We start from the raw sequence: 15482 nt of genomic DNA, 5'->3' as shown, positions 1-15482 counted from the left end.
GTTGGACCCAGTCGTAAATCCAGCGATAAGCCGTGCTCTCCGTGCATCTCATCGCAGCTAAAAGAAACCAATTTTGTGCGTTAACAGGGCAAAAAGAGCGAGCTGCTGGTGATTGTCACTTACCCGTGAGGGAATCCGGATCTCCGTTCGATTTTGGGCTGAAAATTTTCCACTTTGATAAGAGAACTGCCTAAGAATTAAGAGAACCGCCCGGGAAAATTCCTCAAGCGCTGTTTACACAATGCAATTCTTATAAACATTTCCAGGGAAATCGATTTATTCCTCATAGAATCTCTCATAATTACTTAGAATACTACAGGCAAATAATTACATTATAAATTTTAAAAATATCCTTTTTAATAGTCGGTATGTGGCTATGCATTAGGTTTATAAACTATCATTAAATAATCAACTTAAATTCAAGTAAAGATTATTTATGATTTATAAAACAACGTAAATGATTTCGAAATCATTTAAAACTAATATTTTATGTACGTGATTTAATTTATAGATAGAATTGCACCTTGTAAACACCACCTTACGATTTCGGTTTTTGGTGTTAAAGCATACGTTTTATTTTAATTGCATCTTGGTTTCATAGGTTCGTCTCTGGCACAGATTTTAATGCAGACTATAATCATTTTACTATTCACATCAAAAACAGAGTACGTTCTTAGTCATCTAAAATTCTACAAACTATTGAGGCAGCAGTTACGATGTTGTAACTCGGCTAACTCTCGGAAATAAATATACATGATTACAGCTAGTAAAACAAATTGTTTGTTTTTGCTACATCTCAGGTATGCAAAACTAAAGGAAAACGGAATAACAGTTTGATTACGGGAGGTTAGAAAGAGGAAAGCCGTAAAGCTGTAAAGCTGGTTTGTGGATGGTCCACCATGTCCCTCTGTATAACAGGTCGATCCTCTAGAGCGCTGGTGCCTCAGGCAGCAGCGAGGTGAAGAAGGTGATGACAAAGGTGCGCACAACGGAAATCACAGAATTATTGGCATTTGGTGGTTCCACAGCAACGGCTTCTGCGGAAACGTCAGTCGGATCTGGATTAGCAGCAGATGCCGGAGCATCGGGAGCCCCGGCCAGAGGAGCAGCAGCGGCAGGTGCATCGATTGCATCTTGACCAGCAGCGGCTGCAGGTCCGGCCGCTGGCACTGCACCTGGCTCATTGGCCGCCTGGGGATCGTTGTTCTCTCGTTCCACGGCCGCATCCATCATGCGCTGAATTTGCTGCACTGCAGCAAAGGCGGCCGCATCGCCAGCATTATTGTTACGATTGATGTTGTTATTGTTCCGCTCGCGACGACGTCGAAGGACACCAATGTGATACCTAAGTAACCATAATAGTATCAATATTATTTTACTCTTTCAATTCAATTTAAAACGGAAATGAACTTACAGATAAATCGCTCCGGCGATGAGCAGCACCAGTAAGCATCGCAGCGGTGAGGAGTTAAAGTACAGGACAGTCACAAAAATAGCCAATCGCGTAAAGCTAAAGAAGCTATCCAGCCAGTCGCGCATTTCCGGTTCCTCCTGAATGTTGGGAAAATTTCTGTTCTGCGGCGCCCCATTTATCTGCGGGGCGACAGGAACCTGTGCGGCCGGGTCTGCAGCTGCTCCTGCCACTGGTTGTGCCTCCCCGAAGTTTCGCACTGCAATCAGTGGGACTGTGGGCAACAGGGGTTGAGACGGTGGCGCCAAGCCAGATTCGTTCGAACCTGTCAACGTAGCACTGTGGGTATAACAAAAGATTGTTGTGTAAGAAGCATTCATTCGTAGCATTCCATATTATAGAAAAGAATGGTTCGTTTACATGAAAACATCAAGTTGCAAAACTTAATTGCGCACAATAAATTGTTCGGGAGCGCCCCCAAAATTATATTATTAGTATGTGGCTGTAATCGTGGCCACACAAATACTTAAATATTAGCAGGTCTGATAACCCAACAAAAAAGATTACAAATAGTCAAAAACAACTTTTAGAATGCTAAAACAGTATTCGATTTCACTTGTTTTTTTTTAAAGACTAGAATTATCAAGTAGCTCCTAGCAGGGGGAAGTATAGTATATTGGGTTTCATGCTCTATTCGAATTTGAATCCTTTTGATTTGACTGAATTGTGTTTTCATAGCTTCTTGGTTCTGCCCACTTACCGGAGAGCCAGTTGCTGCATGTACTGCGCGTAAGCCTGCTGCATCCAGGCGTTGTAGATGAGCGCCTGCTGCTGTAACAAAGCCTGGGGACTGGCACTGGCACTGGCATTGGCGGCAGCTGCTGCTCCCTGGTTCTGCTGCCAGAATTGCGTCCAGGGATTGACCAAACCAATGTCGCCCGCCACGGGCGATGCAGCGTTGCCCTGCTGTGCCTGCTGCTGATGCGAGGCATGACGTTGTCGCAGCTCATTTGCATTCCCGCTGACCTCAGACGCAGCTGGAACCGCATCCTTCGGCGGCACAGTGGCGGGTTTGACTGGCGGCGTTATCACTTGCTTGCTGGCGCACACCAAGTGAAATATGTGGTGCTGCTGGTAGACATCCTTGTAGCTGCGTATCACCTCCGATATCTTTTGGGTGTCATCCAATAGCTTGCCCGAGTATATAAGCTTCTGATCTTGGATTTTCTACGGGAATAAAGGGAAAGAAATAGTTGTAATGCTCAAAACTTGAAGATCTTCCAGTTAGAGGTATACAGAGGAAAACCTAGAGATAACTCATTGTTGCTATTAACGCTGCTCGAAATGTATACTATCAAACAGTGCCTAAACCTATTTATTTGCACACTCCCAAGAGATAACATACTTGAACATGTCAGTTGACTCTATGGAAATGATACTTGATACTAACTAAAAAGTTCTAAAAATTCGACATGATTTGTTTTTGGAATAAATAGTGCTTATGTGTTATATCTGCATCTTATGGTTTACAAAGACTTGAAAATTTAGCTCTTAAGTTAGCATAAGTCAGTGATTTAAAAATGTGGAACCAACATAAACAATTAGCACATGAATGGAGCGTGAATATGTCCAAAACCTTATCACTTTCTAACCGTAGCCAATTTAATCCCAGTTTCGAGCCATCGATTTGGCATAGACCAAGTGCATGACGCAAGTGCATGACGGCGGCTATAATTTTTAGAGGCAATCTACTGACGTGTACTTGCGACTAAGACGCAAATAGCTTTGGGAACCGCCACACACGTATGAATCCTAAACGAAGATGATAAACAATAACAAACTTCTCGATAAGATAAGCGGGGCTCCTGGGCACGTTAGCATGTGAGAGCAAAGGGGGGTAGCTACTCGATTACCCACCGGTTTGCCAGGATAGATAAGAGATAGGTGTTTCTTCAGCCGCTGGACCGTCCAGCAGAGGTCGGAGTCCACATTCAGATCCTCGTACTGCTGGTTGGACGACTTGATGAGCAGCCGGACACTGGTTTCCGGATTCTTTTGACGGGTGGCGGCATCACAGCCCGCTGCTGTGGCGGCTGCGGGTGGGGCGGCGTTCTCCTCCATCTGGCTGACCCCGCGAGTCGGGGAACTTTCTATTGCTAATTAATGACCGCGATACGAAGATCGGTGATGGGTATTCGCTGTGCTAGCGGGGACACTTTTTCCGCAGCCACTGTTTCTCACTTCCTACTCTGCTTGCTGCAATTTTCGAGATGTAGTTTATTCCGAATTTGACATTAGATTTGGTATTATTTGCTATGTTGTTGTTTGCTATTCCAGCTGTTCTGTGGTGTTTTGCTCGCAGCACAGAACTATTGATTATGAAACGAAGTAAACGTTCCGCAGTTGATCAGAAAACTAGTCTTCATTTGGTTCTGACCTGTGGCCAGTGATGAGCAACGGTCACGGGACTGCCGCGAGTAGCAGGTATTTTTAAGTCGCAGATTGCACGAACAGCCGAAAATAGAGTTTCCGAGGTGAGGCGAATGTGGCAATTTAGGTACAGGTTTGAAAAATAGTAAACAAAAATTTCAGCACTTAGTTTTTAGGTGTTTTAGAATTTATTCTTTGGAAAACAATATCCTGTGTAGTGACTTTAAGCAGTGCATTTTGCTCATCACTGGCAGCAACACTTGTTAACGCCATATACTCAGCAACAGGGTTGCCTTGACTTTCGGGGATGCCAACTCGCGACATAGTGACGTGTACGATTATGTATAACACTTGAGACGTTGAACTTTGAATGAGAAAACCAAATAGTGTATAAAATGCATATGCTTCTTACAAAAATTATGATAGCCTCTAAAGCGCTGTTATTGAATTCGAATTTAATACTATATGTTGACAAAATGTTGGCCTAAGCAGCTTAAAATAATTTATATTTAAGCCTTTCTCATCCAGATTCGTTACGGTTCGAATTTTAGTAGCTTGCTTTCCAAGGGTGTGCTTTGATCAAAACGTAGCCAACACTATTGACGTGAAGCATTTATAAATTCAATATTTTTCGTTTCTACAAAAAAAAAACTGTGATTCCCGGACTCTATCGTTTGCTGTTCAGGGGACTAACGCCGCTTCGTGATTCGTGTGCCATCTCTAATAAAATTGCAGTGGGTTGGTCATTTTATATATTGTTTAACTGGTGAAATATCTGGACGTTAGACATGTCCTTCTCCACTGAACCCATAGATAACAAGTCAGCCGTATCCGCTCTGCAGGAGTTTTGTGCCAAGACAAAGAACATTCCACCATCATATGAATATATTGACGGCGAAGACGGCGGGTACGTCTGTAAAGTAGATCTGATGGAGGTAGAGGCCTACGGAAATGGTAAACTACAAACCTTATCCAAAACTTATATTCGTATCCTAACCGCTACATGTTTATCGCATCATAGGGCGTTCGAAGCGCGATGCCAAACACCTGGCCGCCGTCAATATCCTGCGTAAAATCCGAAAGCTGCCCGGCGTAGACCAAATTTTGCAGGATTGGGAAACCAACAAGGTTGGTGATCCCGGTGAGGAACTGATCAACTTGAACCGGGACATGCTGAAGGAGCTGCGAGACTACTGCGTCCGCCACGAGATGCCACTGCCCACCATTGAGATAGTGCAGCAAAGCGGCACCCCAAACGCCCCGGAATTCGTGGCCTGTTGCTCCGTGGCTTCCATAGTTCGCTACGGAAAGTCGGACAAAAAGAAGGATGCCCGACAGCGTGCGGCCATCGAAATGCTAGCCCTAATTTCCAGCGAAGCGGACAATTTGCGTCCGGATCAAATGCAAGTTGCGAGCACCAAGAAATCGGAAGGTCTGGCTGTGGAAGAAACGCTGGAGGAATTGGAGGTGTTGCGCAGGAAGAAGTTCAACACATACAGGGAGCTCACAGAGGCCGGAAGCGTGGACCATACGGGCCTGCGCCTCTGCGACCGGCACAACTACTTCAAGAATTTCTATCCTGCCCTGAAGGAGGCGGCCCTTGAGGCCATCAATTCAGATGAATTCATGACCTCCAAGGATAAGGCTTTGAGCGTGATGAGCGCTTTAAAGATAACACCCTCAATCAGTACACTGGAGTCTTCATCGATGGTGCCCCTGCTCTGCGTCGAGCTTAATTGTGATTTCGACGTGGTCTTTGCAGCGCTTGAGACTAATATCTACGACCAAATAATAGACTATTTCCGCACCATGTTGATCTAATGCGTAGTATCCAAAACGTTTGTGGTATTTTTAATGATGTCGGTGATGTTGCTAGTCGTAGAAAAGCGAACAGTCTGGTAACGCGTCAGGCCCTGCTGGGTGTTGTTGCTGTTCGCAGAACACAGGGTGCACTTGGTAACTATGTGGGGGACCCCGCTTTACTCCATATATCGTGGAGAGGCGGTGAGGCGGTTTGGCCAGAGGAAGTTGCCGATGATTGTTGCATTTAGGCATTTTGGGTGGAATAATACTTTCTAAAAAATAGAAAAGTAATTTTTGAAAGGAAATAATGTGTGGCCATGCTCCCGTCATGGGTGGGGTTTTGTGGTATATATAACATTTATTTAACTATGTTGGCTTAAAACTAAGTAAACTTTTTCATATTTACACTCTAGAATGCACATATTTCATTTTATCTTACGTATAATACAATCCCCACCAATTCAGTGGGGGTAAAACATAAAAAAAGTGATTTTTTCAAGGTCTTTTGGTAAACATCTATGTTAACTTTGTACAGGATTGATAGGTCTGAAAATCCAAGCAAATCCCTAAGCTTTAAGCCAACTTTCGAGACGGTGTAACATAATGATTTTATTTATTTTCCGATGCCTATAATGTTAATCGAATCTTTTTGCTCATTACATCTCTTGTGTTCCTATCAAAAATTTTTAAATATTTAAACGGAGCAAACTTATTGTTTTTAACAATTTATACATGTGTATTGCACAGTCAAAACTAAAATCTACTATTGTTATTAGGTTGCTTAATTAAACCAAATATTTTAAATAATTTTACTATAAGGCTAGCTGGTAAAAATGCTGCACTCCTTTTGTATACAAGTAGAACTTTTATACGAGTAAAAGGATTTTCATTGTAAAATAAACGGTTTAAAGAAATTCATATACATTCTCGTAGTCTTCAGCAGTTTTGGTTTTATTCCTACAATACATTGCAAAAATGAAAACTAAGCGGCGTTCCTCTTAAAAACTTTTAACAATGTATTAACCCTTTCAATGTCCAATTGTTCAAAGTATGCAATATTCAATTCAAAAAATGCAAACAACTGTTTGCCTTTACACGGGTTGCCTTATTTTAGTACAATATGTTTAATAACCATTCATAACAAGTTGAAAATTTTTCCTACAAAAATGTAAGTGTATAAATGAGATTGTTATTACAAATAATTTCCTAATCAATCACCAAATTCGATTGCATTGGAATATCTAACAAATCATTGCATTCGCCATAACCGGACGATATTGTGTATCTCATCGGGAAACGTTTAATTTACTAGTCAAAATAATATCTACATAACTAAAGGAAACGTTGAGAGGTGTTCAGTAGCTAATCTTCTTGCGCAGCTTGAGATTGGATTGCTGATGGTCCAGAGACTGTTGTTGTTGCTGTCGCTCCCGATCCCTTTCGCTGGACATCCGACTCACGCCGCGTGCCAGGTGCTGATGCCACTGGCTGGTGGAGGGCGGCGCCGTGGGCGTGGGAATTCCCGAATTCGAGGCGGACGTCGATGCTGAGGAGCCGGACTCGCCGAAAAGGCGTCGGGAAAGCTTGAAGCTGCCGCTGTTGCTGCTGCTGCAGCTGTTGTACTTGCAGTTGTTGTTCATGTTGCTGGTGGTGGAGGCGTTCGTGGCGTGGGTGGCGTTGATGGAAGGGCTGTTGGCTCCCACTGCTGCTCCTCCGGCTGATGCTGCAGTGGCCGCTGCTGCGGCTGCTGCCGCCGTCTTTCTCAACAGCTTCGTGTTGTACTCGTCGCTCTTGTCCTTGTCCAGTCGCGTGGAGCTCAGCGATCGCTTGTTGCGCTTGGCCGAACCAGCCACCAGGCCGTGCTCGATGATTGCCTGCAATTCGGCACTGCCACGCCCACTAAGCCGGCTTGTGTCTGCAGGATTGGAGGAGGGAGGAGGAGTGGTAGTTGGATTATTGTTGAGGCTGGTTAATTTGGTTTTCGGCAGCGGATTGGAGTTGAGATCGAGCGTGGCGGATGCGGAGCGTGTGGCAATGTTAAAGGAGGCGGAGGAGGACGACCCACCACCAGTACCAGCACCACCCAAAACACCGATTGTGGGTATGGCCGATACGTCCCGGTAATACCGAGCGGTGGCCACCGTGCACGGTTGGGTTTGGGCAGCTGCCGGAGCCGTTTCTCCGGCATTGGGACGCTGGTATCGGATGCGGGATCTCCCCCGTAGCGTCATGTGGTGATGGGAAGTGCGCGCCGCACTGCCCCGTGTGGGCGGAATGGTGGCCGAGCTGCCGGCACCACCACCACCAGCACCTCCACCGCCACCGGACACCACGGGTATCTTGCTCTCGTTAATGGTGGCATATTGGCGGAGCAGTTGTTTCTCCACCGGCAGCAACGGTTGCTCCTGCTGCACCTGCTGCAGCTGCTGCTGTTCCGCCTTTCGCAGATGCTTCAGCTCCATTCTGAAGGAGCAGGAAGCAAGAAGCAAAGAAAGATTGGGGCGAAAAAGGACGAGAGAAGAGAAAGAGAGAGAGAGATGGTGTACGGGGTTACGGGTTCAGTGTGGTTCCCAAAACAGTCTTACTATAAGAATCATGGCAAAGCTCCGGAGTCCGAAGATTTCAACATCCATGCAGAGCCAAGTCATACGAAATAGTATCGTTTCATATAAACATATCCCTTTTTAAATAAATTTATCCTTTAAACTTAATAAATAATGAAAATACTCTCTGCAAGGATATATCTTAAATGTAGAAAATGCACTCCATACTCCTAGTAAATTTCAAATAAAATAAAACAAATAAAAGCAACAAAAACAAGGCCAAACAAAGACAAAACAATTTCGCAAGCTTGTAGCATAATTTCGAAAATTTGTGGTTTATTATTAATTTGTTTGCGCAACAATAAATATTTCGCAATTTCAGCATGCACAAAAACAAAAATGCCAAGTACATAACGGAATACTTTTAAACTAAAATTAGCAGCTAAGTTAAGATAAACAATTATTGATCTTGGGTTAATTTCGATTGGTGTGGAAAACCATTTATGTTAGTTTAGTGAATATTGAATTAGTGGGGTATTAAGAATATTACGAATACTAAACAATGTCGAACTTTTAAAACACATATTAAAGTTGGATTTATTGACAACTTCGGTTAGCTGGGTATTTCTCTTGGTTTAAAAAATATTGTTAAGTATAATGTTTTGGAATGGTTTTTTTTTTTGAGGTGAAAAAAGTCCGACGATCTGTATACTTTATAATTAATAATATTTATTAACAATATTAACAATATTAACAATATTAACAATCGATAAAGGAATGGTGTGTACGGAAAAAGAAAGTGATTTGGAGGGCAACGAAGGTATAAATTAAGTACATCAAATTGCAAATGAAACAGAGCCGCACACGGAACGAAATCAAATCCAATACAAGTCGAACTATAATAACTACATAATACGTGGTCGAGGAGTTCGTCGCTTTCGAGTTCAATGGTCATTTTGGGATTCGGGGGCATTATTCTGTACTCACCTTTTGCTATAGAGCGCCAGGCTGCGGGTGCGACTGCTCCCCGAACTGGCCAAAATATTGTTAGTGGTATTGTTGTTGTTGTTATAGTTATTCAGGGAGTTGCTTAGATTACTGCTGGTGCTGTTGTTGTTGTTGTTATTATTGCTGCTGCTGCTAGTCCCAATACCGCTGTCATTATTGTTGTTCAGATTGTTGGCCAAAAGTGCGGCTGTCCCAGTGCCAGTTGGCAAGCAGGAGGAAGTGGGCTTCAGGGCGGCCATCGCTGTGCTTCCAACCACTCCATTGTTATTGTTGCGGAATGGCTGGGAACGCGCTCTCGTATGCCTCATGTTCGATTCCTGTTCGCTGCTGATGCAAATATACAATCGTGATCAAGCAAGTGAAACTTTGTAATGAAATTCAATATAATAATACACGCAGATGCACTTGATTTTCTAAATAATTGAAGTGTCATCTAGGTGTATTGTGTAAATCAGACGACCTACCTGTTGCTGTTCACATTAACGGATCGCGAGTGGTGCCTTCGCAGCGCCTTGATCTGATTCAGCTTGTCGCCCTGCGTCTGGGCCTGCTTCTTCTCCAGCGCTGTTTGCGTCATCCTGACGGTGGAAGCAATCGTGTGTCGGGCTGCCTCGAAGACATTGGCACTGGGCTTGCGCAACTTCTTCTCCGTGCAGCTGGCCACCTCAGGAGTGGGATAAACACCAGATGCCGTACTCAATCCACTTCGATTGGCATTGGGATTAACCAGGCGCCTCAGCGACGTGGCTATTACAGTCGGCTTGTTTGCGCCTGATGGAGATTTTCTACGCCGCGTGGACATTGTATAGCTGGAGGTAGGCGGCGGTTCCGCTGGTGAACTGATCGTGTCCGTATCGTTGTCATCGCTATTATTGCAATTGGGATCCTCAGCGGATTGATACAGCGCTCTCTCGTCCCGCTCCAATCGCAACTGCTCCGAGAGCTCCTCATCCGTTTGATCCGCACAAGCTGCATCCAAGGTATCCTGGTCATTCAGGTGCATCGTATCCACCCGCTGAGAAATGCCCTTCACTCGGGTTAGCAGCAGATCCACGTGTTCCGCGGAGTCGGAGGCAGCCGAGGCCAGTTTGGTCTTCAGCTCCAGGCTGTTGATTCCGTACGTATGCTGAAGGATGGGAAGCGAAGTGCGCCGGCGCATTCGTTCGCCCTCCGACCACAGCCAGCTTTGTTTGCTAAAAAGTAGAAAGATTCGTGATTCTTTGGGTAAGAAAAGAGGTACCAAGAAATACGTACTCTTCCATCCACTGCTGCTGATGTCCAATGACCGATCCCGGCCGGCAGAGCCTTAACCAGGCTATTGCCTCCAGGGCAGTGAACCCGTAATGCTTCATGATGTAGGCCCCTATCAGGCTGCCCGTGCGTCCCAAGCCCGCTTTGCAGTGAACTGCAATGGCTCCCTTTGTCGTCTCGCAAATGGAGAGGAACTTCTTCATAATGGCATCGCTTGGCGTGCTGCCATCGATGAAGAACAGATCCTTGTGATCGAAACCAGCGTTCTCAAAGGACGATGCGTGATAGACTTTGGCATTTAGCCGAATCACTGTTGTGACATTGTTATCCCGGAAATAGCTGAAGTAGCGCTCGGGTGCATGGCACGGATATCCATTGGGAAGCGTCTTGCTCTTCTGGTGGGGTCCGCAAAACGCTATAAACTTCTGTGGCACAATCCAGTTGAAGTCGCCGTTCTCGACGCGCTCAAAGTACTCATACTCCTCAGCGTCGAAGTCGTTGAAGTTAAAGAATCCCGCCTGCAGGCCTTTGTGCACAGCATTCAGACAGTCCAGCAACGAAATCTTAAAGTTGCTGGGTCCGTAGCTGGCATCACAAAAGCGTGTGTAGGCAGGAATCTCGCCAGCGACCAGCGCCCGATACGCCTCCTGGGGCGTCTTGTTAAGGTAGATAATCTGGAAACGTAACATTGAATTAAATTATTCAGATCTCTTTCAAATGTCCAACGAATTCAAAGATTCAGGACCAGGAGCACTTACTGCATACGAACCAAGCAGATAGGCCGCGTTGAGTCGCTTGGCCGGATTCATGGAGGTGTAGTGAACTATCTTTTTGTTGGCATGGCACTTGGCATTCAGCTTGGTGTTCAGTTTCATGCAGTATCTGTACAGCATGCATATGTTGAGTGGACCAAAGTCGTTGTAGAAGTTCTCATAGACGAATTCCTCATCGACGCTGAAGTAGTGGGTGTTAACCGTGTTCTTTGGCTTGATGTTCTTCTTGAAGGCCACAAAGTACAAACGGTCTGCAAACAGTATAGAATAATCCACATCACTCAATGTCGCACTGTTCCAAGTTCATTGAGCTCTCTCACCTTCCTGCATCTCCGATGCACAGACCAGCAGATCCGAGTTGTCATCGTCCAACATCTTGGCCGACTACCAGCGCACGGGGGACGTCGACGACTGTTTGGCGACTGCAAAGACATTGAGGAAAATACATTTATGACGGCTTTGATATCTCCGGGCAGCGACGAAACTCTCGGCAAGTGTTTTAAATCACTTCTCTTCAGCCCACACATATTGGGCTTGAAGCTTCCGCATGGTATGGCTTATAAACAAATTCAATTTGTAGTGTTAGTAATGGGCATAAATACCTATTGATTTCGCGTACGAAGAGTATTTCAGAATATTATTTTAACTTTTTTAATACTGCTTTAGAAGTTTATGTGTAGTTTATTGATTCATCTTTGAAATGGGTACTAGGTATATGTAAAGACAAACATCTAATATAAACTAAACCTTATTCTGCGTAGTTTGTTGTCATATTGAGTTCATGGGAGGGATTAGGTGCATGGTTGATCGTATAAAAGGTTTGGAATACAGGGCATTTCAAAGTCCAAGCCCCTATGCAATATCGTTAGATTCTAATGATTATTTCTTTCTATTAGTTGGCAACAAATGCGCCCACGCCGACTGGCACACAAAACCCGACTTGCCATAATTGGATGGCAGTAAATGATGTTTTCCGCAAAGGGTGTTCTACATACATCCATCCATCCATCCGTATATATAGCGTCTTTTGTACGTAAACGTATCTATTGAGTGGAGGCATGTGTTCCGTTTGTCACTTCTACCAACTTTATGAGTGTCTGCCACCCTGTTCTCTACAACATTTTCCCCCAAAGCGCAATTCCCTGCCTTATTTGCTCCACTTTGCCTGCCGTAGCCGTGGCCAAATGTAGGTGATGGCTTCCATATCAATATGCATATAGCCATCAGTCAGGCACTCATTCTATCAAGTCGTCAGTTGGGCCGCCATCCGCAGTCCAATAAACAATGGAGGAGGAACAGGCTGAGCCGGAGCCGAGAAGGAAACTCGAATGGGGAACACCCTTGCATTGAGTTGGGCCTAAATCTAATAAAGTCACGTCCCTTTCGGAAATTTATGGATAACAAGACGGTTTGTCTACATGACACAATTTCCATCGAGAATACTGCGCCTATTGTTACTTTGGTTTGCTTTATCTGGATAAGGGTTTCAGTTGGACTAGTTGTTTAGGAGTATTTAGTTGAATTTCTTGTTCTGAGTGAATGTTAACACAAATTCCGATCCTTATTTACCCCATTCGAATTTGAATGGAAATTTACAATGTATGACTATGACCCATCATCAAAAGTGTTACGCACACGAGTTCTCACTTACAAGCATATATGCTTGGGGAACACATGTAAATATTCGATTTTATGCAAATTTGTAACCTTTTCCATGTACAACAAAGCCTCGGTTGTGGCGTGCCTTTGCAGAATTTCGGACTTGAGCTGAGCTGGGACTACAGTAAGTCCCTTTTATTGCCCCATATCCACATATCCCCTGGCTGTGCTGTATGCATTTCCTCTGGCCGATTTTAAAGTTTAAAAGTCAAGAAGTCAGCGGGCGCTTTTTATGGCACATTTGCATGTCGGCTAAGGAGTTTTGGCCAGATCCAAACTTAGATTCCTATCGCGGTGCCAGAGGTACATACGAATAGTGCAAGGTGTAAGGTAGTAAGTTAGTATATCGCATGACATTGGGCGAGCCTTGTGAAACGGAAACGAAAATAGCTGAAGATATCAGGATATAGGGCAAGTCAGGCCATCAAAGGAAGTGAAGGAGACCGAATTGGTGTTCTTGGTTTTCTAGGTGTAATTTTGTTTGTCTGAATTGCTATCGAGAAGTGTGTATCGCGTGGGCTATAAGAACCACATTAGGCAAATTGATGTGATGGCTCTGTTGAAACAAATTGATTACAAAAGTCTAACTATCAGGGAAGCTATAGCAATCGTTAAGCAGAGGTCCACTTTTATTGTTTATTGTTATTAATCGGGGTTTCACAGAAATTGAAGCCAACATTGATTGGAAGAACAGTACGTTTAGTTATTTTACCCCTGCTTCCATTGAAATAGCCCTGATGTTACATAATACCGCTAAGCATTTGTTAATTGTTTATTTGTTTCCAGTCTAGCAGTTGGTGAACTCAATACTATTACTATTAATACGTTATTTTTCCGATCTGAATTCGATTGGTTACAGTTTACCACCGTACTATAGTGGTGCCCTCTAGCGGTGATCGTGGGTAAGCTGCACTATTCTAACGGCGAAATGATAAGTCTTTCGGTATCCACCGCTCTCTTTCCTTCTCCCTCTCACACAAACTACTTCACTTCTATTCTGAATGGAAGATCATTGCTAAATATAGCGGGAATATGCAATTAGCTTCATCCAAACCCCTTCCCCCATTCCTGACTCTTTGGAGTTGACATTCCAGTCACTGAAACTACAACTCCCACGTGACGACAACAAATCCATATCGCACTCATATCTATAACCATGCACATGTGTACATAAGTGTGTGCACATAGTCGGGCTTATCTGCTTTCCAGCTGTACATAAGAACGTAAAAAAGTAAACATAAAATGTGATAGAAAGCAACCTTCCCTTTTTCCAGTTGGAATTTGAGACCTAGAGATCTGGGCTAGGCTCCCGTTGGTCATTAGAAACAATGGACAAACAAACGAGTTTATTTTTTTCGAATGACGTCACCAAGAATGACAACAAAAGGCGGTTTAAAAATAAAAGCAGCGTCAATAGTATGTTTCTTTTTAGCCAAGTTAGTTAGTTGGAATTGGAAACGCGGTGTTAAGAGATTTTGCCGCGCTCGCATACCACAACAAAAACAGAGCACACACACCAACACATGCTGATTACAACGGCAACAGCATTCACCTGTACCCCTCTCACTCTCCCCCGCCCGCTTAACAACCCACTTTTTCAAGCGCATGCGCTGAAAGCTGCTCCCTCTCACTCACTCCCTCGCTCGTTTGCACTTGTGCTTTGGCGGCTTTTTATGTGTGTCCCGCTCTAGCGCTAGCTCTCTGGTATTTTTGTGAATGTGAATGTGTTGAGCATAAATAAAAGCAACCAACGCATTTTGCTACTAAAACCCCATAGAAATCGAAAAATAACACTGGGATGTACTGTGTACTGCGTAATCAAGTTTTTGGTTAAAAATTTCTGGACTATTTCCGGTGGCACTGCACTACACTACAAAAACAAAGTAGGGGGGGACTGGGTGAGAGAGGAAAAGAGAGACAGAGAGTGGGAGCCGTTACAATTACACAGTTTTTGTTGGTACGTGGCTGAAGAAAGTATTCAATGGGTTGGGGCTGGAGAGGGGGATACAAAAACTAAGACGAGGACTCACCTAAATTGTGGTTTCACACTACAGTTGTTGTAGTTTTTATTGCTGCTGTTTTGGATATTTACGAATGGATATTCGGGAAAAAGGGAAGACGTCGAAGTTGGGAAGGCAGAGGAGAGGCAGCAACAGCAGCACCAGCTAATAACACCCACACCACGCTCCGCATAACACTGTACAATTTTGACAAACTTTACTCCCTACGGAGTGTTTTATATATTTTTAGTAGTTTTATTTGGAAAAATTTTGTCAACGAATATTACAAATCGAATTTGTTGTCTCTGTCTGTTTAAGTTAACAACATTCTCAAAGCGAGCTTTTGCACTTGTCTTCGATTCAAATATTGTAACGAAAAACGGATAAACACATCAGCCAGCGAGAAAAAGCTCTCGTCTGAGGTAGTTAAAAAAATAACATCATAATTGCACTAATTTTTCACACCAAACTATCATCGCACTGTTTTTTTTCCCGGCGATTTATGTATTTTTGGATATTTGAAGTGCTGATGGGGAGCCCAGCGACCCGAACAGTTGGAGATTCCGGAAAGTTGTGAGCTAGGGATGCGAAAAATATATCAATA

At 44.0% G+C, this 15482-nt stretch overlaps 3 protein-coding genes across 7 annotated transcripts; 1 reads left to right on the top strand and 2 right to left on the bottom strand.

The window, feature by feature from the left end:
• Window positions 1–550: 550 nt before the first annotated feature.
• LOC122611754 (homocysteine-responsive endoplasmic reticulum-resident ubiquitin-like domain member 2 protein) lies at window positions 551–3850 on the bottom strand. The gene is made up of 4 exons (XM_043785048.1): window positions 3329–3850; window positions 2172–2638; window positions 1415–1750; window positions 551–1345 (listed from the first exon to the last, which is right to left on the bottom strand). The coding sequence occupies exons 1-4, from the start codon at window positions 3530–3532 to the stop codon at window positions 928–930; spliced, it is 1425 nt and encodes a 474-aa protein (XP_043640983.1). The 5' UTR covers window positions 3533–3850; the 3' UTR covers window positions 551–927.
• Window positions 3851–4275: 425 nt separating this feature from the next.
• LOC122611755 (double-stranded RNA-binding protein Staufen homolog 2) lies at window positions 4276–5678 on the top strand. Of its 4 annotated transcripts, none has more exons than XM_043785050.1 (3): window positions 4276–4575; window positions 4628–4795; window positions 4863–5678. In XM_043785050.1, exons 2-3 carry the CDS (start codon window positions 4630–4632, stop codon window positions 5660–5662), a joined length of 966 nt encoding a protein of 321 aa, XP_043640985.1. In that variant the 5' UTR covers window positions 4276–4575; window positions 4628–4629; the 3' UTR covers window positions 5663–5678. The 4 variants fall into 4 exon arrangements, with proteins under 4 accessions (XP_043640985.1, XP_043640987.1, XP_043640986.1 ...); XM_043785052.1 differs by having other exon boundaries at window positions 4378–4575; window positions 4655–4795; XM_043785051.1 differs by having other exon boundaries at window positions 4378–4579; window positions 4655–4795.
• Window positions 5679–6574: 896 nt separating this feature from the next.
• Window positions 6575–15437, bottom strand: LOC122611753 (dual specificity protein phosphatase CDC14A). Of its 2 annotated transcripts, none has more exons than XM_043785045.1 (7): window positions 14909–15437; window positions 11540–11641; window positions 11205–11470; window positions 10450–11120; window positions 9660–10388; window positions 9175–9522; window positions 6575–8107 (listed from the first exon to the last, which is right to left on the bottom strand). In XM_043785045.1, exons 2-7 carry the CDS (start codon window positions 11592–11594, stop codon window positions 7000–7002), a joined length of 3177 nt encoding a protein of 1058 aa, XP_043640980.1. In that variant the 5' UTR covers window positions 11595–11641; window positions 14909–15437; the 3' UTR covers window positions 6575–6999. The 2 variants fall into 2 exon arrangements, with proteins under 2 accessions (XP_043640980.1, XP_043640982.1); XM_043785047.1 differs by having other exon boundaries at window positions 7412–7559.
• Window positions 15438–15482: the final 45 nt, after the last annotated feature.

Source organism: Drosophila teissieri, chromosome 2L, assembly GCF_016746235.2.
Source record: "Drosophila teissieri strain GT53w chromosome 2L, Prin_Dtei_1.1, whole genome shotgun sequence".
Taxonomy (NCBI): domain Eukaryota; kingdom Metazoa; phylum Arthropoda; class Insecta; order Diptera; family Drosophilidae; genus Drosophila; species Drosophila teissieri.
Note: the sequence above shows the minus strand (reverse complement) of the source record. Positions and strands in the feature narration are given on the sequence as shown.